This window comes from Grampus griseus (assembly GCF_964374135.1).
Source record: "Grampus griseus genome assembly, chromosome: X".
Taxonomy (NCBI): Eukaryota; Metazoa; Chordata; class Mammalia; order Artiodactyla; family Delphinidae; genus Grampus; species Grampus griseus.
In genome coordinates this window covers 7,316,815-7,337,650 of record NC_138999.1, presented here as the reverse complement: position 1 = coordinate 7,337,650, position 20,836 = coordinate 7,316,815, and the positions used below count along the sequence as shown (strand labels likewise).

The following is a 20,836-nucleotide window of genomic DNA, read 5'->3' as shown; positions in this document are numbered from 1 at the left end:
TGTCTATAATATGTCCTTAATAAAAAGCGGACAAACGAATCATCAACCAAACTAATCCTGGGTGATTAACAAAGTGAATGTCAACCTCATGTTAAACAACAGGGTTTGACGTGCCCGTTAATTACCCTTTATGTGAGGTGGGATCATTATCTTTGTCAAACACATTCTGTGTAACCTCCCTATAAAGAGTAATACTGCAATCACATTTGACACACTGTCATTGTGTCTGCACACAGGATGCAAGAGAGTGGCACGCTGCCCACATTTACCAAGAAATCGTAGCCACGTGGATTCCTGCCATTTGCTGAAGGCTGACTATGTAGCAGGCACTGGTGCTGCACTTGGACAATTTAGCCCAATGATCACTGCTATGGACTGAATGTTCATGCCCCCCAAACTTCATATGGTTAGCCCTAACCCCCAATAGGATGGTATTTGGAAATGGGGCCTTTGGGGGTGATTAGATTTAGATGAGGTCATGAGGGTGGGGCCCCATGAAGGGATTAGTGTCCTTAAAGAAACAGAAGAGACACCAGAGACCAGAGCCCCCCACCCAAAAACAGCACCATGTCAAGACACAGCAAAAAGGCAGTCATCTGATAATGAATTTGCCAGCGCCGTGACCTTAGACTTCCAGCCTCCAGAACTGTGAGAAGTAAATGTCTGCTCTTTAAGTCATTCAGTCTACAGTATTTTGTCAGAGCAACCGAGCTACGAGAGTCCCCATTGACACATGAGAAGAGTCAACACAGAAGGTATGAAGCACAAGCCCAAGTTCAGCAAGTGAAACCAGGCTCTGAATCAAAAGGGAATATACTTTGGACCAACAAGCATACAATGCCCTTTCTTAGGAAAATTAATTCTTTCAGACCACTAATATCACCATTTATAAAATAACTCCTGTTCATTGAATTTGCTCACTTCATATAACTCACAAATGATAAGAACTTCATCCCCAAACTCTTAGTAGGGATAAAGTTCTAATTGTAAAGATGTCAATTTTATAGGAGGAAGACCTATAGATCAGGCTGCCCAACTGCAAGTACTGTGAGGATGGAAATGTTATCTGTGCTGCCCAATGCAGTGGCCACTAGCCCAGTGGTCCTCAACTTGGGACAAACATGCCCTCCAGGAAACACTTGGCAATATCTGGAGACATTTTTGGCTGTCACAACTGGGTAACAGGGTGCTACTGGCATCTAGGGGGTCAAGGCCAGGGGTGCTGCTAAACATCCTCTGGTGCACAGGACAGCTCCACCACAAACAGTTATCTGGTCCAAAATGTCACGAGCACTGAGGTGGAGAAAACCTGCACTAGTCACATGTGACTGAGCATTTCAGATGTGGCTACTGAGGTTGGGAACTAAAATTTTAATTTTATTTAACTTCAATTAATTTAAACTTTAGAATTAAAAACTTTAAGAGATTAAAACTAACAAAACAAGAATTCAAATGTAAATAGCCATGTGTGTTTCAGACAGCACAGCTATCAAGAATGTGCGTAAATATAAAATAAAGGTCTTATTTCCCAAGGAAACAAGAACAAATTATCTTCAGGGAGAAGAGAGATCTGATCCTTAGGATTGGCAAATAATAAGCATAAATAAAAGCATAAAAGTGAACACCCGTGAAGCTTTAGGACACATGTCCCGGCACCAAACAGGAAATCGCAGGGAAACGCTCCCTCTGTCACTGCAGGCCACTCACTCTTGCAGGGTCTCCACCCCCTTTTCTTTGTACTGCAGTTCTTGCTTCATCTGGGTCAGCTCTCGTTTTAATCTGCAAAGCTAAAGACAAATTACATTTTTTTTTCCACAAAAAGAAGCTGTGAAAAATGATTTCTACAGTTGTTAGCATTGTCATCTAAGTTTCTGACTACCTTGCAATTCACAGGGTCACCCATTCTCTCCATGGCCTTCCATCCCTGGCATATCAAACAGCCCTGGCAGGGGGGCCGGCTCGCTTAGACACAAAAGGCCCGGGTCACGAACAGCTTTCTACCACGTGGAGCCCTGGAACCAGCAATGATTTTCTTTTTCGAGGTATTGATTTACACATTGCAATGAGCAAACTTTGTCATACTTTTTTCATCCTCTCTTCTGCTTACTACCCACAGATCCCACCTAGGAAACCCTGTTGCTCAAAGCATGGCTTCCCACTACCTGGAAGTCAGTCGCCTGCAGTGCTTATTTAAAGAGATGATAGGACCCACTCCAGGCCTTGTTAAAACTCCGTGGGGGCGAGGCGGGGGGTGTCTGGAGCTCACACTTTGAACTGATGCCCCAGGTGTTTTTCGTTGGTGTACTAGAATGTGAGAACCACGGCACTAAAAGAGACACTCTGGTTTAGGGACTGAGACACCAGGACAGGAGGCTTGGCCTCTAAGATGTCTCCCGTCCCCGCTTCCAGACACCCAAGACAAGGGGCTGAAGGGATGGAACACGGTGGCACACCAAGAACCCGGCACCACTGGCAGGGAGCACCGGTACCTTCTGGTCAAACGCCATCGTAGGCAAGATTTCCCTGGGAATACAGCCACCAGGGAAGAACAGCAGATGCTAAAGCTGCTGAGGGACAGGCCTGGCAGCCCACTAATACAGGGAAGCAGCCCTCTGAGGTTGGGCCCCAATGTCACCAAATCTTTCCAAACAGGGGGTGAATCTAGCCCCATGAAACACACTGAGGGATACAGGTGATTTTTTGTCAGATGGGCTGAGGCTTTAAAATGAAACTTTTCCCTTCCTATCGGAAAAAAAAAGTGGAAAGTAAAACCAAATGTGGTAATAATTCATGAAATGGAAAATCTTACTAAAATATGGGTGTTATACACACTGGCCACCATAAAATGAACCATGATAAGTGATGTTACATAAAAAGACATACGGGGCTTCTAGTTGTGAAAATATTCGTTTTACTCACCCTATCCCGACGACTTGCTATTTCTGCTTTAATTTGGTATGGGTCGTACTTTGTATTTGTTGAATATCCAAAGAAGGCTAAACAGAAGGAAAATATTTTATTTTATAATGGATCCTTTAAAGTAAATAAATACACATAGATAGGAACTCCTGATTCACCATATTAAGTAGTTAATCCTCAGTCTCAGACTTCCAAGTTGGCGCTGGCTCCTGAAGAATTAACATCTTACAACCTTGAATCTTGATGTTTGATTTTTGCATGAGGCCCTTCTACGTGATTCCACATAATAAAATATATGGCTATAGGTAAATCAAAACTCTGTTTACTTCAACTGCAAAACTACTAGGGTTAAAAACCATATATACACGGGGGGAGGGGTACAGTTATGGTATAGAAAACTATTCTAACTATGTAAACAGTACATACAGTATGAACCCATTTTTACTTCCTTTTAAAATGCATGCACCCATGGAAGTCACTGGAAGAAAAGAACCCAAAAGTTGACTGCTATTCTCAATGGTTTCATTGCAAAAGATTTTGTATTCACTCTCTTCATATCTATAGTCTCCACATGAACGATTTTTGACATAAGAAAGAAAAAAAAACCCAAAGATTTGTAAAATGAAAAAGACAACTTTCTAGTCACGTATCAGTATCTGGCAGGCTTGAGGAAAAGCTATTCTTCCATGTTTTAGGTTCCCCGAAAGCTGTTATTCTAAGCAGCTTGTTTTTGAGGGATGTTTAGCTAAATCACATTGCATAGATAAATGCTTTCTTCAGCGGTGCAGCACACATGACTTAAAGCCTTTTAACAGACACAGCATCGTGACTGCAGACGGCTACTACCTGGGGGTGAATGGGGCGCGCTCAGCCGCCCAGCTGTGTGCTAAGCACAGGCAGCCAAGCCCTCTCTGCTGTCTCAGCAACTGGAGCAGCTTGCAGCTGTTTCTTTCTCTTTTTTTTCTTTCTTTTTCTTTCTTTTTTTAAATTAATTTTTATTGGAGTATAGTTGCTTTACAATGTTGTGTTAGTTTCTACTGTACAGCAAAACGAATCAGCTATACATATACATATATCCACGTTTTTTTGGATTTCCTTCCCATTTCCGCCATTTCTAATTTCTATCACCCCATCCACCTCTCTGCATCCCTTTTTCTTGATGCTTCTGTCTCCTTTCTCTTAGGCCTTGGAGCTGCAGTGACTTGGTTCCTGTCCCTTCCTGAGTTGTGGAGGCTCCTCTTTCTTCATCTGAGAGTCACCCCACACTGGTGTAATCTGCCTCCGGGTCATTTTCATTAGTTTCACCTGCTCAGAAGACCCATAAGCAGGGCCAGCATCCATTCTTTTACTCCTTTGATCTGGGTACCAAAGGCTGTCATTCAGGTAACTTACATGTCAACATCTAGAAACTAGTTTATAATCATCTCCTGATTTCATATTGGAGAAGCTGACTCAAAGCCATCAAGTGGGGCTTCCCTGGTGCCGCAGTGGTTAAGAATCCGCCTGCCAAGGCAGGGGACACGAGTTCGAGCCCTGGTCCGGGAAGATCCCACATGCTTCAGAGCAACTAAGCCCTTTCACCACAACTACTGAAGCCCGCGCGCCTAGAGCCTGTGCTCCGCAGCAAGAGAAGCCACCGCAATGAGAAGCCCGCACACCGCAATGAAGAGTAGTCCCTGCTCGCCGCAACTAGAGAAAGCCCGCGTGCAGCAACGAAGACTCAACGCAGCCAAAAATAAATAAATAAATTTATTTTAGAAAGCCATCAAGTGGTTTAAACAGCAAGAGTATTTAATATCCTCAAATAGAACCACATCAGCAAACAGAACCACATCCTAACTTAATTTGAGCTGTTCAGATATCTCCTGTTTTTTAAAAAATACAGTTCTATGGAAAATCTACTATTCTAAGCCCCAGTCAGAATTTCAAATTACTAGAATCTACTGGAAATAAATATCTGGAGGAGCTGTTTGCCAAATTTATCTCAAATGTTCTTATATTTAGAATTCTAATCTCTCAAAAACAGAGTAAAATGTTTCTTAAATAGAATTCTTTCTAAGACGAAGAATGTTTATTTCCAAATCCTAGAACCTCCATCTTGCCTGACTCTTTGGTCTCATTTAAGACCACTAATGAAAGCAACACCTCAGACAATGCCCTTAAGAGGCAGAAGTTATTTCTATAAAATCTCCACATTAAACTCCTGGGACTTAAGGTTCCCAAGCCTGAGCTTAAGGGGCTTCCACTGGGGCCCAGACAACATGCAAATAAACCTACGGCTTGCTGACTCCTTCCACGTGGGGCCACTTGTCACCTTGCAGCTGAGGAAGACAATGCCAACAGTTACCACCTGGGATCTTTCCCATTCCGGGTAGAAAGTAACCCCACCACCAAAGTCCAGGGAAGTTAACCGCAACGTTAAACATCAGTAACAATGATCTGAAATCGTTGCCAAAACTCTTTCTGTCTGTGCAGTTTCATAGGGAAAATTAGCAAAGAGCCTTGAAGCGCACGCTGGAGGTGTAGTGGGTACAGATGGACAGATACATGGCAACCTGCCCCCGGTTCTCCTGCATAACTAACAGAGCCCTGAGGCACTTGGGCATCCGCCTCTCCCCCAGGACACTCAGCCTGGACCAGTCCTGGAGGGGGGGTCCTGATAAACCACGACATCACTGAGCTGCCCAGTCCACCGATGGGGAGGCCCACCACCCCCTGGAGGACACTGCTAAGTGACAATGACAGCCTTATTGTCCAGGCCGAGGGGAGTTAGTCTTTTCTGCTACTTACAGCTGAAAACATCCTAAATGGTAAAAGGTTTTACTTATTGATACCACTCATGTTACCTTTGCCATGGTCTCTAAAGCTATAAAATTCCAGGACTGGAATGAGGTAAAAGGCAACTCAAGTACCTAAGACAGTGAGTACGTTTTATCTTCAAATGCTAAGGAGAGTGATAAACACTGGCAGATCTTCTAATGATATAATTCAGTTTATAAAGACAGATTCTCAGTTCCTGATGTCTGCCAGTAAGTCTAATGGAACCCATTTGTGGAGTCCAAGGAAAAAGCTCAAGACTCTGGACCGCATTATTTATTTTTTTATTTTTTTGCGGTACGCGGGCCTCTCACTGCTGTGGCCTCTCCTGTTGCGGAGCACAGGCTCCGGACACGCAGGCTCAGCGGCCATGGCTCACGGGCCCAGCCGCTCCGCGGCATGTGGGATCCTCCCGGACCGGGGCACGAACCCGTGTCCCCTGCATCGGCAGGCGGACTCTCAACCACTGCGCCACCAGGGAAGCCCTGGACCTCATTTTTAATGGCACATACACCACAACACTTAGAAAAAGAAACATCTTCCTCTGTTAAGACACGTCTCCAATCTCAAGGTTTAGGATAAATAGGAGACTTTCACCTCTGAAGCTTTCTTCTCACTTGAAGAGTTTGAGTGGGCAGAGCTATTAAACAGCTTAAGGAGGCCGCTCAGGCATAGAGCATTGCTTTGGATGATATAATAGGAAGGTTATAGTTTAACTGGACCTCACCAATGTAAATTACTATACCTTGCTATTATAGGGTAGCTGTCGCATTTATTTCATCTATCCTCATAAAATCTTTGTGAGAGATGGCGATTACGTTTCCCCACTTTAGAAATGAAGGCTGAGTGTGTAGTGAGTTGACCTACATTCTGCCATCAGTCAAAGAGGGACTTCTGTCTAGAACCCGGGCTCCTGTGGCTCACATTAGCTTTTCCAAATTAAAAAGAAATGGCCCTCCGGCTCCCCGGTGCGCAACAGGAGAACTCAATCTGTGTTATTTAGCACTCAAAATGCTGCAGACCCCAGTAATTACTTTGGATTTCGATTTTATGGGTTATTAAAAGGGGGAAATGTGTCCATGTCTGCCTCTGTGTCCATCTCCTCTTACACACAGGGCTCCTCTGGACCGTGAGAACCCAAGATCGCCCTAGGCGGATGACATGCTTTAAAAGAGGGTAGTCCTTCTCCAAAGACCTCCTCTGGGCAGGCGGACGGCTCCTTAGGACCAGGTGTACGCCTTCCAGGCATCGGCGCTGCAGCGAGCTGCTGGAGGGAGCCCAGTAGGACTCCGGCACAGAGGACGGCAAGCCTGGACAGTTTCCCTGCTGACAGGTACTAATTACCAGAGCCGACCGAGGCATGCCTGTAAACAACCGAGGCCAACTAAAGAGGGCATGACCTCTTTTTTAAAGGCACCAGAAGCAAAGGAACAAAAAAATCAAACTAGCCCGCTGAGAGGTAACCTACAGAAGTAACACAAGGGCCCACCAAATCCAAACCAAGAAGTCCCTCTCTAGGGCAGACGAGGAGATCTGGTAAACATGTGTGCTCTGCGACAACCTTCGAGATTGCGTCCTGCCAACTAATACCTGGGAAGATGCTGCGTGAGCCATTTTTTTCCTGCCTGCTCCAACATGCCTGCGTGCAGGAAAACGAAGGGCTGAATGGATGGACTGTGGCCCTTATCCTCAGCTAGGCAGGAGATGAGAAACCTTCACCAGGGAAACAAGGGAAGACAGTCTTTGTGGGATGGGCCTGGAGCCTCAGAAAGAATGCGGGGCCGGACAGAGGACTGATAAGGTCAAGCTTCCCCACCGCCCGAGCCAGCCCCCCGAGCCAGGAATGCAGGGCGGGTCAGCGCTTTCTCACCGGAGATAAGGCTGACTCTTTCCCAGGCACCCGAAGAGACTTTGGCTGTAGGCTTCTGGGAGCTCCCAGGAGCCAGGGTAACAAACAAAGTCATACTCCTGCTGCTGGAAGAAAGGATCACAATCAGTAGATCTCAACTCTGGGAATCCCCTGGGGAGCTTTAAAAAAAAAGTGTCTGGCCCCAGCCAAGGCCAATTAAACCCAAATCTCTAGGGGTGGCACTGGGGCCCAGACAGAAGAGTTTTTAAAAGCCCTTCGGGAGATTCCTCCAGTGCAGCCAGGGTTGAGAACCACTGGTGCAGATTCTTCTGCAAAGGACCAAATAGTAAATATTTCCGGCTCTGTAGGCCATACACTCTCTGTCGCAGTTCCTCGACTCTGCCACTGTAGCTGCTACAGACCATGGGTAAGTGAATGGACCTTGCTAGGTCCCAATAAAAGTTTATTTACAAAACACCCAGGGTGGACAGGATTCAGCCTGCGGGCCAAAATTCGCTGACCTGTGGTTCAGACTATAATTTACCCCAAGCAAGAATTCCTTCTAAAAGGTCCTGCAACTGGTCATATACTTCATCTGAACGCATCTGGAGGCCAGAGTTTCTCAGGAACAATGAAAAAAAAGTTTCTGAAATAACGAATGTATTCAGTGTTTAAAAAGAAGGCAAACAGAAGAAAATATTGCAGCGAAGAAAGTAGGAGAAAACTCTACAAAATGGAGCTGCAGAGAAAGTACTGGGTGCGTCTTAGAGACTGAGTCCTTTGTAGTGAAGAGTTCCATGCCAGGCTTCTACAGAGCATTGGACAGGACTGGGCCCAAGGCAGCTGGCTCATAAGCGAACAGAACTAAAGCAGAGTTGGGGTCTTAGTCTCATGGGGATGTGTGCTCAAATCCAGCAAAGCATGACTTTGTTTTGGTCAGAGACAAAAAAGTTAAGGCTTGGATATTCTCAGGCACCAGATGGCCCAACACTGACACAAAATCTTTCCTCTCCAATGAACAGAGTTTTATTCTGACGACTTCCATAACTCAGGGGGAAATCTGTGAAAGGTGTGGAACAGAGCACTTCCCCTCCCCTTGCCCTCCCCCATGCCCTTCTGCTCCAATACTGGAAATGACTTTCTAGTGAATTCCGCTGTTTACAATTATTGCCTCATTTCCCCCTACAATCAGCCATTCAGGATAAATCGTGTCCCCAACACCAGGCGCTAAGGAAATATCTGTTGAAAACTAAATGACTAGTTTAGTGGGCCACAAGAAAATCAAGAAGCAGAAGGCGTTCTGCCTTCCACGTGCCCCTTCAAGTGTTGTGAAATTGCCGGACTTGTCAATTTATAATGGGTCCTTATTTCCAGGTAACTTGAACAATGGGAGGGCAGCCTGTTCCAAAGCCACGATCAGTTCTTCTGAGCTGACTCTTCCATGTCTCGGAAATACTACACAGCACTGAAGGCTACCTACACAAAAAGATCTGGGTTCAAATCCAAGGTCTACCGTTTACTAGGGATGTAACCTTCAAGAAGTAACTTAGCCTACCCAATATTGTTTCTGTGTGTACACCGAAAATAACATTACCATGTTACAGTGCTTCACGATGTTGCAATCACAACAATGCAGGAAAACACTAGCCCATTAGATGTTGCTTCCTTTCACTTGGAGTCACTGTCAATGAAGGAAGTAATGAGAAATAAGTCCAAATCTCCCTCTGTTGTTCCCAGTACCCGAGCAAGGAGCCCTGCTTTAGATGACTAACAAGGTGAGCGACCTGGGTCGTGCCAGACCCAGGTGGCCAACTGGAGCCCAGGTGTGCCATGGATCCTGCCACCAGCAGCTCCTGATGTGGGCCCGGACCTCTGTAGGAGACATCTGTTAGAGCACAAGCCACCAGGATCATTGTCTTGAACTTTAGCCTGTGGCCAGAAATAGTTCATTTGAGTCATAGCTAACAGAATTATCCTCAATGAAGTTCAGGTTAAATGGCAAATTGAAAGAGCCTGATAGGGCTTTCCTGGTGGCGTAGTGGTTGAGAGTCCGCCTGCCGATGCAGGGGACACGGGTTCATGCCCCGGTCCGGGAAGATCCCACGTGCCGCGGAGCGGCTGGGCCCGTGAGCCATGGCCGCTGAGCCTGCGCGTCCGGAGCCTGTGCTCCACGACGGGAGAGGCCGCAACAGTGAGAGGCCCGCATACCGCAAAAAAAAAAAAAAGAAAGAGCTTGATCAAAAACTGCAGGGATAGCAGCAACTTGATAAAATGCTTGAATTAGTTCCTAGCTTCCATTCGTAGTCTTTTTCCCTGAGGAGACAGGCTCCAGCAAGAGCCACTGGCATCTCCAGCCCTTCATGAAAATGGCCTAAGCTGGCCTCCAATGCCACCTGCACGAGTAGAAGCAGAGATCGTGTCTACGCAGGGACCTCTCATGGGTTGGGGAGTGGAGTCTCATGGTAGGATCTCAAGTCAACACCCCAGAGTCATCACCTTCCTTGACTCAAGGTTTCCTCATATATGATTTCAAAGACAGCATCTCAAGTGTTTCTTTTTTACTGGGCATTAATAAAATTCTATGGAGCACAGGAAGAATGAAATTGAGTGCAATTCCCTACTTGCCCAAATGTCAACGGAGTGAAAAGCCCGTGGAAATACAAAAACTAATGCTGAGGGAAGTCCCAGCTCCAGAGGACTATAAGTTCTGGATGCCCTCACCCTCTAGGCTCCACATTGCTATGCGACTCCTCCCCTCGGGCTGGGCATAGAACCCGATAGGCTGCAACTAGGTCCTCCTATATTTGCATCCTCAAGGGCTCCAGTCCCGAGTCCCCACACTCACTGCAACTGAAGTCCTGGCTGCACCAGTACAGTAACCAGTACATAAGACACACCTTCTCTTGATGAAGTTTGTCCTTTCAATGACTGGCAAGAAACTTCCTGCCAGGTTTTTCTGATATGTGCTTCTCCCATCTTAGAAAGACTGACTGGAAAGCCTCTTTGGAGACCTAACCAAACCTGACCATGGAACAGATGAGGTGCCTACAGGCTACTGGGAAGAAATACTCTATTAGGTTGAATCATACGAAATTGCCAATATTTGGGCCTTTTTAAGCTACAAAAATGACAATTGTATATGGTTCAATCTACTTCTACCAAGTAACTTTTGGAAAGGTTTAGAATCGCTAACTATATGCTTTCAGAAACAGTTATAAGCCAATGCTTCAGCCAAGTGTGACCTCGAGGCACCAAGTCCATGAGATCACTTAAAAGAGACCATATGCCGAGCCCCGAAAGTCATCTGAATAGATATCAAAAGATCGAAATCTTATACATCTAGTCTCTGACCACAATGGAATTAAATTAGAAATCAACAACATGATACCTTTAAAAAGTTCCAACAACTTACTTTTTTTTCGGCCATGCCACTCGGCTTGCAGGATCTTAGTTCCCCGACCAGAGACTGAACCCGGGCCCTCAGCAGTGAAATCGAGGAATCCTAACTACTGGACCACCAGGGAATTCCCCCAACAACTTACCTTTTTTTTTTTTTTTTTTTTTTGCAGTATGCGGGCGTCTCACTGTTGTGGCCTCTCCCATTGCAGAGCACAGACTAGGGATACACAGGCTCAGCGGCCATGGCTCACGGGCCCAGCCGCTCCGCGGCATGTGAGATCCTCCCGGACAGGGACACGAACCCGTGTCCCCTGCATTGGCAGGCGGACTCTCAACCACTGCGCCACCAGGGAAGCCAACAATTTACTTTTAAAAAAACCCATGGGTCAAGAGAGAAATCTCAAAGAAAATGAGAAAATATTACGAACTGACTGAAAATGAAAATACCAAAATTTGTGGGATGCAGTTAAAGTAGTACTTAGAGGAGAATTTATACCTTTAGAGGCTATGTGAGAAAAAAGAGAGGTCTGAAATCAATGGTGTAAGCTCCCAATTTAGGAAGGTAGAAAAAGAACAAATTAAAGCCAAACTAAGTAGAAAGAAGGAAATAATAAAGAGGACAAACCAATAAAATAGAAAACAGACAAGAAATTGGGGGAAAAAAAAAGAAAACCAAAAGCCAGTTTGCTGTAATGCTACGCACAATCAATAAACATTGAGCTGTGCTGATTAAGACACAAATTATTAATATCACAAATACGAGAAAGGACACCAGCTCAGCGTCCAGACATTGAAAGAATCATGCAGGAATTCTACAAAAAACTTCATAAACTTGACAGCTTGGATCAGCGTTCAGCAGATTCCCCATGGGCCAAATCCAGCTTGTTACTGTTTTTATACTTTTATCAGAACAAGCCACACACATCATTTAGGTATCATCTCTGGCTGCTTTTGCAGTCTAACAACAGGGTTGAGTAGCTGCGTCTAAGATCATATGACCTACAGAGCCTAAAACACTATCTGATCCTTTACAGAAAAGCTTACTGATTTTTGGATTAGATGAAAGAGACGAATTCCTTGAAGCACACAAATACTAAAACTGATTCAAGAAGAAACAGGAAAATCTGACTAGCCCTGTATCTATTAGAGGTATTGAATTTGTAGTTACAAACATTCCCACAAAGACCTCCAGGTCCAGATGGCTTTTCTGGTGAATTCTATCAAACTGTTAAGAAAGCATTAATACCAATCCCACATGAACTTTCCAAAGCCTGGGGAGAAGGGAACACGTCCCAATTCATTCTGTAAGGCCAGTATTATCCTGATACCAAAATCAGAGAAAGACATTACAAGTAAAGAAAACTAGGAAGAGACCAGACTTTTCTAAAAACTAGCACTGAGCTGACCCATCACATTCTGATGGACAGTTAAAAAGAAACAAACAAGGGCTTCCCTGGTGGTGCAGTGGTTGAGAGTCCGCCTGCCGATGCAGGGGACACGGGTTCGTGCCCCGGTCCGGGAAGATCCCACATGCCGCGGACCGGCTAGGCCCGTGAGCCATGGCCGCTGAGCCTGTGCGTCCGGAGCCTGTGCTCCGCAACGGGAGAGGCCGCAACAGTGAGAGGCCCACGTACTGCAAAAAAAAAAAAAAAAAAAAGGAACAAACAAGAAAAAAACCTAGTACATATCAATAGCTGAAGAACAAGAGATGAAGCAGCCTGGAAACAACGTACCATCATACCTGAGCCTGCATTCTCTCATGGCACATGGAGACACAGCCATCTCAATTCCTGCTACAGGAGGCAAAGCCCACCCCCACTGCTCTCTTCTTCACAGCTTGTATGCTGCAGTGAAAAAGATGTTTGGCCCCTTGGCCTCAATTCCATTCTGACCTGCAAAACGGGATAAAGCTTTGACCACGTCCTTAACGTTCAAAGCTGTGTCACCAGAGCCAAATACCTGGCAACGTGGCAGTCACGTCACAGTAAGTCCCTCACGTCTCAACCAGACTTAGGTTTTTATACAATAAAACCTAGCAGTACCGACTTCATACACTCTCCCCAAGCTCACCGGCACGCGGGACAGGCATGGCCACAAGCACCTGCAGTGGGCGGTTAAGCGTGACAACTCTGTCGGGAAGGGACCGGCTCAGGAAGTGACTGACTGGGTCAGTAACCAGAGGCTTTGGCTTCTGCGACGGGACCTGATTCCTTCAATTCCTGAGCATCTGCTGAGTCCTCCTGAAACAGGAGGCCACATCCAGCAGGCTCCAAAACTCGGAGGGGTCCCCTTTGGAAGACGTCAGTGTGCACCCATCTCACCTGAGGGGCAGACAGAGTTCCCCTGATTCCCCGCGTTATACTGAGTTCCCCCACCTTCAGTGTCTTGCCGAAGAAAGTATGCTACAAAGAGACAGGGGCTTGACATGTGTGGAGGCTCCTGAATCTTTCCATCCAGGACCAACAAAACCATCGTATGGCCTTCCCAGGGACCACCCCAGACAAGCAGGAATAACGGCAGAGATCTCTGGGTGAAGCCCTTTTCCACGCTGACAAACAGAAGCCAGGAGGCTGTTTCGTGTCACTACCTGAAACATGCTTGTTTATTTTCTCCCTTCCCCACCCGCATGGAAGCTCCAGGAGGGCAGGGGCCTCTCTTTTCTTGGGCTCCCCCGTGTTGCAGTGCCTGGGCACAAGGCGGACACTTGATCAACATTTGCTGAAGGAGCGGTAGTGAATGACCGTCGGATTCCAGTGTGGAAGGCTGACTACCTAACAATCTGCGATTAGAAAATTTAGGAAGCTGTCTTGCCTGACTCAAGCTCAGTGTCTGCAAAAAGCCTAGCAGACAGACAGCTTTGGAAGTCACGCGTGTTAACCGCGGGGGACGGTGAACTCACAGCTGGCATACGAGCGGCCGTCATCCTCACACATCTTGTGCAGCTGCTGGTATTCCTCCTGGGCCAGCTCGAAACGCTGCTGCTTAATCTGGTAGATTTCTTTCTTGGCGTTGAGGGCCTCCTGGGCTACAATTAAATACTCCTTCAGCATCCGTTCCTGCTCCCGCCTCCACTGTTCTCTGGGATCCTCAATCTGGGTAAGCTCTGAAATTGAAAGGGTAAGAACATAAGGGACTTCAAAGTAAAATCTTTACATTGACCAATAATCATGCAGTTATATGACTAGTCGATGAGAAAATTAATTAACTACCAGGAGGTACATTATGGAAGCGTCTATATAACGAACCTCCCAGAGTGCGGATCACCTCCTATTTACATATCCACGCTTGGGACGAGAAGAAAGCTCTGTAGACATGCAATAGCTCCATGGAGGGGAAGACGGTACCAGGCAACTTTTCACACTCTAAGTAAATGTTGGTGGACATGAACCCAAAGGAGGTCATCCCTGTCAAACTAAGACACACGTCCAAGCTTCCTCTCCCTGCCTTCTTCAAGCCAGGCTGCTGTGGGCTCTGCTGTCCCCGTGACTGGCTCGCTCCCCTTCTCCCACCTCCCACGCCAGACGACGTCCTTCTGCATTCTTCCTGGACTTCCCATAAATCCCCCGTTTTCCGCTCTGGCTCTCTCACTCTAGCAGCTCCCCTAAGGGCTCACGCCCACCTCCGGCTCCAACCTCTCCCCTGAGCGCCCATCCTTTCCTTCCTCCTCCCTCCTAGAGGCATCTCCACCTGGACGAACGCAAAGTAATTCTGAGTCATTCGTCCAAAGCAGAACTCATTCTCACACAGCGCCCTTTCACTACACAAACCAAAGCAAAGCAGAGGAAGCCACGCTGACGAGCGCCTGCGTCTCCCGCCTGCCCCTCTGAGTAGCGCCTTCCTCTGGATCTACCCACTGAGCCAGCCTGGGACCCGCCCTCAGAGGACTTGTGCGCTCCTTTCCCCACACAGAGTATTCCATGGGTCATCCACAACTGGCAATTCCTGCCCCTGCGTATCACAGTGGCCGACGTACGCCTTCTCTCCTTCTCCCCTTACTTCAATCAGACCCTCACGATCTCTCTCCAAAAACACGCAGGCTGCCTGCCTCATCCCGCCAAAAGCCATCCTCCGTGCGCTCACCAAAGTGACCTTCCCAACTCTGCCTCCGGTTCTCTAACACATGGCCTTTTTTAAAGCACAAGGTTGTACCTTGGCATGACGAAATGTTCTGGAACTAGATAAAAGTGGAAGCTGGACAACACTGTGAATGCGCCAATTGCCACTGAACTGCAGACTTTTAAACAGTGAACTTTACGTTCTGTGCAACTCACATCAAAATGGTTAAAAATGTAAATTTTAGGTTATCTTTGCCCCATACACACACAGCACCTGCTAGGATGTTTCAAGTAAGTCCTTCCATTTTAAACCCCCTCCCAGCAACATCCCCTACCCCGCTTCACACTGCTACCCCAGGGCCCCTCCTAGAAAGCCTCCCTGGGCCTTAAAAGCTCCCATGGGGAAATAAAAAACAAAGACAACAAAAATCGGGGTCCTGACCTAGCCGCGGAGTCCAGATTCAGTGGGCCGAGGGGGTGCGGGCAGAGTCACAGCTGTTATAAGTGCCCGGATGTCTCTGACGTTGATTCAGCCATGAGACTCACCCCGGCCGACAGGCATCGTTCGCACTCTGTCCAGCGCACCCGAGAGTCTTGGGAACCTTGCAGGTGATCCGCGCAGGGCCCCTCTGGTCCCTCACGTCACCGTCAATCTGCACGGTTCCAACTTAATATCTGGCTCCCCAGGTCCTGTGCCCTTAGAGATCTGTAAAGCTGTGCTATCGAGAGTCCGAGCCTCAGGAGCAAGCTTTCTGGAGTGGGGCCTCTGGCCCATGTACTAATCGTTACAATAATAATCTTTTATGTTCCTGGGGAAAAAAAAGAGTTGGGTTCCCTGAAGGCCTCAGAGGGAGGAGGTGGTATGACCCTGGAGCTGATGTCTTCAGCCACATTCCCCATGGTGCTGGGTCACCCGTTATACTCAAGGGGGCCGGAAGAAAGTCCGTGGTGATTCTTCGGTTTTCGGGTTCATGGCCAAGTCCAGCATGTCATGTTGAATCCTCATGGTGGAGCCTGGGTCTCACTTTCCTGTGTCCTCAGGGCCTCAAGAGTGGCCAGCATACAGAGGTGCTCTGTGACACTCGCTGTGACTCAGCCAGCAGGACAGCAAGGCACACCAGCGGCAAAGAAGGGGACACAGAGGGAGGAGCAATTGGGGTTTACGAGAGACGAGCTAGAGGCCTCGGCGGCAGGTAGGCGGCTTCCAAAAACGTTGTGTAAGGCGGATGCCTGTGCCGTTCAGCACTGCCGCCCGGGCCCAGAGAGGCCCACAGCACGGGGAAGGTGGCCCAGAAGAGCCAGACAGCCCGGCCGCACGCAGCCCAGGGGCACCGGGCCAGCCGGGCCAGAGGGAGGGTGGCGGACCCACCCGGAAGCCCTCCTGCCACTGGCATAACCGCCGGGGAGGGCAGCAGGGCCAGGGCGGCACTCACGCCCCTGCCCAATCCCTGGGTGAGAGTCGCAGTCACGTGAAGGCTGAGGGTACGGATTGGAAACTCCCCTGCCCCAGGAGCCAGCCAGGACGCCTCGCCATTCAGAGTTCCAAATGCTGAATTCAGAGGCCGGCCGGCAGGCGACAATGCAGGAATCAGCCCTAAAGGTACCAGCTCGGGTCGATCACACTAAGGGGACAGGAGGAGCCGTGGGACTGAGCGTGGAAGGAGCTTCGTCACTCACATGCTGGGCACCCCGCCCCCGGCCTCCCCCGCACTCAACAAACTGAAGGACAGAAAGCACACCAAGGGGAACTTCGGATCCCCGGTAGTAATGACGATGACAGAAACACGAGGCAGCTAGAACGAAAAGGGGGGAGTGAAGAAACGTGAATCTGAGAGAGAAATGGGTCCCCAGCTGGTCCCAGACGGAGGAAGGCTGAGGAGGCGGCAGAGAGCAAGGAGGGCGGGAAGCAGCGCGTCAGCTCGGCACAACGGACACTCCAGGCGGCTCAGCCTCTTCGGGGGGCCGTCCTGGGCACTGCACGAGGGGGAGCAGCATCCCTGGCCTCCACCCACCAGATGCCGGGAGCACCTCTCCCAGGCATGACCATGAAAAATGCCCCAGACACTACCATGTGTCCCTGGGAGGCAAAACCAGCCCCAGGTGAGAACCACCGCTCCCGACAATTCTACCAAGAAGGCTGGCATGGTCAAGGACCCATTATTTTAGCTGTGGTCTTTACATCATTTTCTCCCTTCACAAAGCTCCAAAATGTTTGGTATATTAAAGCTAAAATCAAAGGGATAAGACAAAATGAAGTTAAGGTAACCACTTGGGCATTTATTGTTCCAAGAACTTGTAAACTTCACTCTGCTAGAAACACCCTTCTCATTTTGAGAGAGATTTCTATTACTAAACTGCCTGGGAAATTTATTCCTTCTTTTAGGTATTCAAATTCTGCATTCCACATATTCCATGCAGTCCTGAGCAACACACAAGCCAGGTAGCTACACAACTGCTTCACTTTTTGAAGAACTCAGCTAATCAACACTTCTGATGACACTGATAAAAATCCAGTTTAATGCTGCATTGGAGAGTAACAATTGTTTCACTCTACAAAAAGAGTTCCTAGCTACCGGGGGATCAATATGGAAAGTCATTCATATGTAACAACTCAAGTGTGGCACTGTACTTACTATTTATGTGGTCCATGTAATAAATTCCAATTTGTTTATCATATACAGTTTCCCATCCTAACGGAAGTTCATCCCCAACACAGTCGGCAAAGGTCAATGGCTTTGTTATCCTGCAAAATAAAATTATGAAAGCAAAATTGAAAGTAAGGTCAATTTCATGTAAGTTTGCTGAATTGACTGTAGAATTCGGTTTCAATACAAAATTTTTATCTAATTGACTGCTTTTGCTCCAACTATTTGGTTGGAAAATTAACTCACTGGCTTTGCCTCAATAATCATCAGTAACAGTATCAGTACACTCACAGTTAAAAGCATTACTATCCCACAGTGCAACTTTAAATACCAGCAAAAACAGATATTGACAGTTACAGAACAGGTAAAACAAGCATCTTCTTCCAAGCTGTATGTTTAATGAGGTGATGACAATGGAATGTCGCTCTGCCACAACAACAGGAGAGCACCTATGTTCTCATTCCCTGACAAATGTTCCCCCCTCACAACTTTCAGTTTCTGTACATTACAGCTTAAATGTATCTAAAATGTATTTGTAAGTTTCATCTACCAGTGGTCATAAGTGAAGGAGTTAAATGTTAACCACTGACCAAAGGCAAAAAGCCAAACAAGCATGGTAACAATACAAGGAGATGCCTACTAAATACTGCCTGTATTCTTTACACAGAAGGAATCAGAAACTGCAAAGTATCCTCCTTGAAGTAAATCTGATCAAGGAAAGCTTGGCTTGACACAGATAGATAAAGGAAAGGTTTTCCAGATGGGTTTAAGTAGAACCTCCCCCGCCCCTACACCCCACGATCACACTGATTGACAAGACAGCTGTGGCATAAAACAAGCCGCCCCTATAATCGTCTGAGTCCAGGCAGCTATCTATTCAGTTGTGTCTATAAATGCACATTGACTGGTATGCATGGGAATCTGATAACCTAAATTTCACTAACTCAGTCTTCCCACATCTCTGTTCCAGTCTCTGGCCCCAGGAAAGTGAGACACCACAACCAATGCCAAGCCCCACAAGACAAGTATGAATTTTGAACATGTTATTTCCCCAAACTGGTTCGACAACAAAGCTCTGTCTCTCCCAGGAGCTTTTAGAAGTTGATAAACACTATCAGAACGGCACTGATTGAACTCATCTTCGTTTTAAACACAATGGTTTTAAGTTAGAGTCAATATCAAAACAGAAATACATATACAGAAGGTAAAACACACCATGGAAATCCTCTCAAATACGATGCGCTCAAAACCCCACAACATCACAAGATGAGCCTACTGCATAGTGTCGGTCCCAGTCCCAAACACCAGTGTCCGCAGCACAGTTCCTTTACGGGTCAGGAATGGTGTGGTGGTGGCGTGGTTCCAAATCAAACAGGTAACAGCAGGCTGTTGTGCGTGACTCAAGTCCTGAATGGGGCCAAGCCACAACAAATGCTACCTGAAGATAAACTGAGTCCTGAGCACAACTCTGCTATTCTAGATTCACGTATAAGCCTAGAGAAAGATGCCCAAGCGCGGGCACATTCTAAGCATCCTGACATACATGATCTCATTTAGTAGACAAATATAGGTGGGAATGGCTTCCCTGGTGGCACGGTGGTTAAGAATCCGCCTGCCAGTGCAGGGGACACGGGTTCGAGCCCTGGTCCGGGAAGATCCCACATGCCGCGGAGCCACTAAGCCCATGTGCCACAACTGCTGAGCCTGCGCTCTAGAGCCCGTGAGCCACAACTACTGAAGACTGCGCACCACAACTACTGAAGCCCGTGCGCCTAGAGCCTGTGCTCTGCAACAAGAGAAACCACGGCGATGAGAAGCCCGCGCACCGCAACAAAGAGTGGACCCCGCTCACCACAACTAGAGAAAAGCCCTATGCAGCAACAAAGACCCGACGCAGCTAAAGGTAAAATAAATTAATTAAAAATATATATAGGGCTTCCCTGGTGGCGCGGTGGTTGAGAGTCCGCCTGCCAATGCAGGGGACACGGGTTCGTGCCCCGGTCCGGGAAGATCCCACATGCCGCGGAGCGACTGGGCCCGTGAGCCATGGCCGCTGAGCCTGCGCGTCCGGAGCCTGTGCTCCACAACAGGAAAGGCCACAACAGTGAGAGGCCCGCATACCGCAAAAAAAAAAAAAAAAAAAAAGTATATATACATATGTGGGAAGCCTGACCTTCTAGCGCTGCTGAGCCCAATTCATTTACTTTACAACTCACAACTGTTATAAAACTATTTCAAGTTCATAGTTTTCAATTTTCTATCCAATAAACAACGCAAGTAAGTAAAATAACACTTCCATACTCTTTCTTCTAAAAATAAACTGACACAGCTACCATTTTGGCAAATTTTATTTTGGCCTGATATAGAATTCGTATGTCTCTGATTCCACTTCTCTAAACAGAGCATGGGCTTTGCATGATCATCCACAGAATCAGTACTTTGAAGCAAGCAGATGACAAGTCACGCCTCTCGGAGTCCAGCTCGCACCATGAGCAAGGAGAAGAAGTTATCAAGTCCTTGCTGTTCATCTCCTCTGTCCACAGGGCTCACACTCGGAGACCTTTTACTCACTTGACAGCAGTTCGAACAGGCTCAATGAAGAAGTTTTCCAGCTCCCAAAAGACAGAAGTGGTAAACTAGAAGGCAAGGACAGGGGGCCCTTGGGCAGGAAGAAGGCAGCAAAGGAAGCAGCTGACAGCAGGGAGAAACACCCACTCCCTGGCTTCATCCATCACACCGTGAAACATCTATGCTGCGCTTCTGCTTCATCCACCTATTTATCAGGATGACACACGCTCCAGACTTCCAGACAGCTGTAACTTCATTGTATGCAGACAAATTTGGGCATGATTTTCAATCAGAGCATCGAGGATATCTAAATTTATTGTCCTGTCACCCACAGGTATGCCAGTCCAGGCTCTTGAGTTCTCATCTCCCCAAAAACTTGATGCTAGATTTTTCCCACCAACTCCTTCCTACGATCACCACACACAGACACCAGGGTATTTTTGTTTCTATTACACAAAGTTTAGGAAATACACCTAAATAGGAGAGAAGTGTCCATGCACACCACCACTCAAAAACAACCATTATTCCTATTTTGATGTGTCTTCCTCCATCTTTTTTCTATATGTTCTCTTTATTCGTCTTTT

General features: G+C 47.2%; 2 protein-coding genes across 3 annotated transcripts in view; both read right to left on the bottom strand.

Moving 5' to 3' along the window:
• CLCN4 (chloride voltage-gated channel 4) overlaps nt 1-20,836 on the bottom strand; it is a 456,505-nt gene that overhangs the window by 146,231 nt on the left and 289,438 nt on the right. The gene's annotated exons all lie outside the window — the stretch shown is intronic.
• The window catches only part of WWC3 (WWC family member 3), a gene marked incomplete at its 5' end in the record, with an annotated part of 121,962 nt that overhangs the window by 61,758 nt on the left and 39,368 nt on the right, over nt 1-20,836 (bottom strand). For both annotated transcript variants that reach the window (XR_014298533.1, XM_082681820.1), the window contains 4 exons: nt 1,708-1,787; nt 2,920-2,996; nt 13,884-14,087; nt 17,673-17,782. Coding sequence is in view for 1 of the 2 variants with exons in the window: in XM_082681820.1 (XP_082537946.1) it covers nt 1,708-1,787; nt 2,920-2,996; nt 13,884-14,087; nt 17,673-17,782 (471 nt within the window). The remainder of the gene's footprint in view (nt 1-1,707; nt 1,788-2,919; nt 2,997-13,883; nt 14,088-17,672; nt 17,783-20,836) is intronic.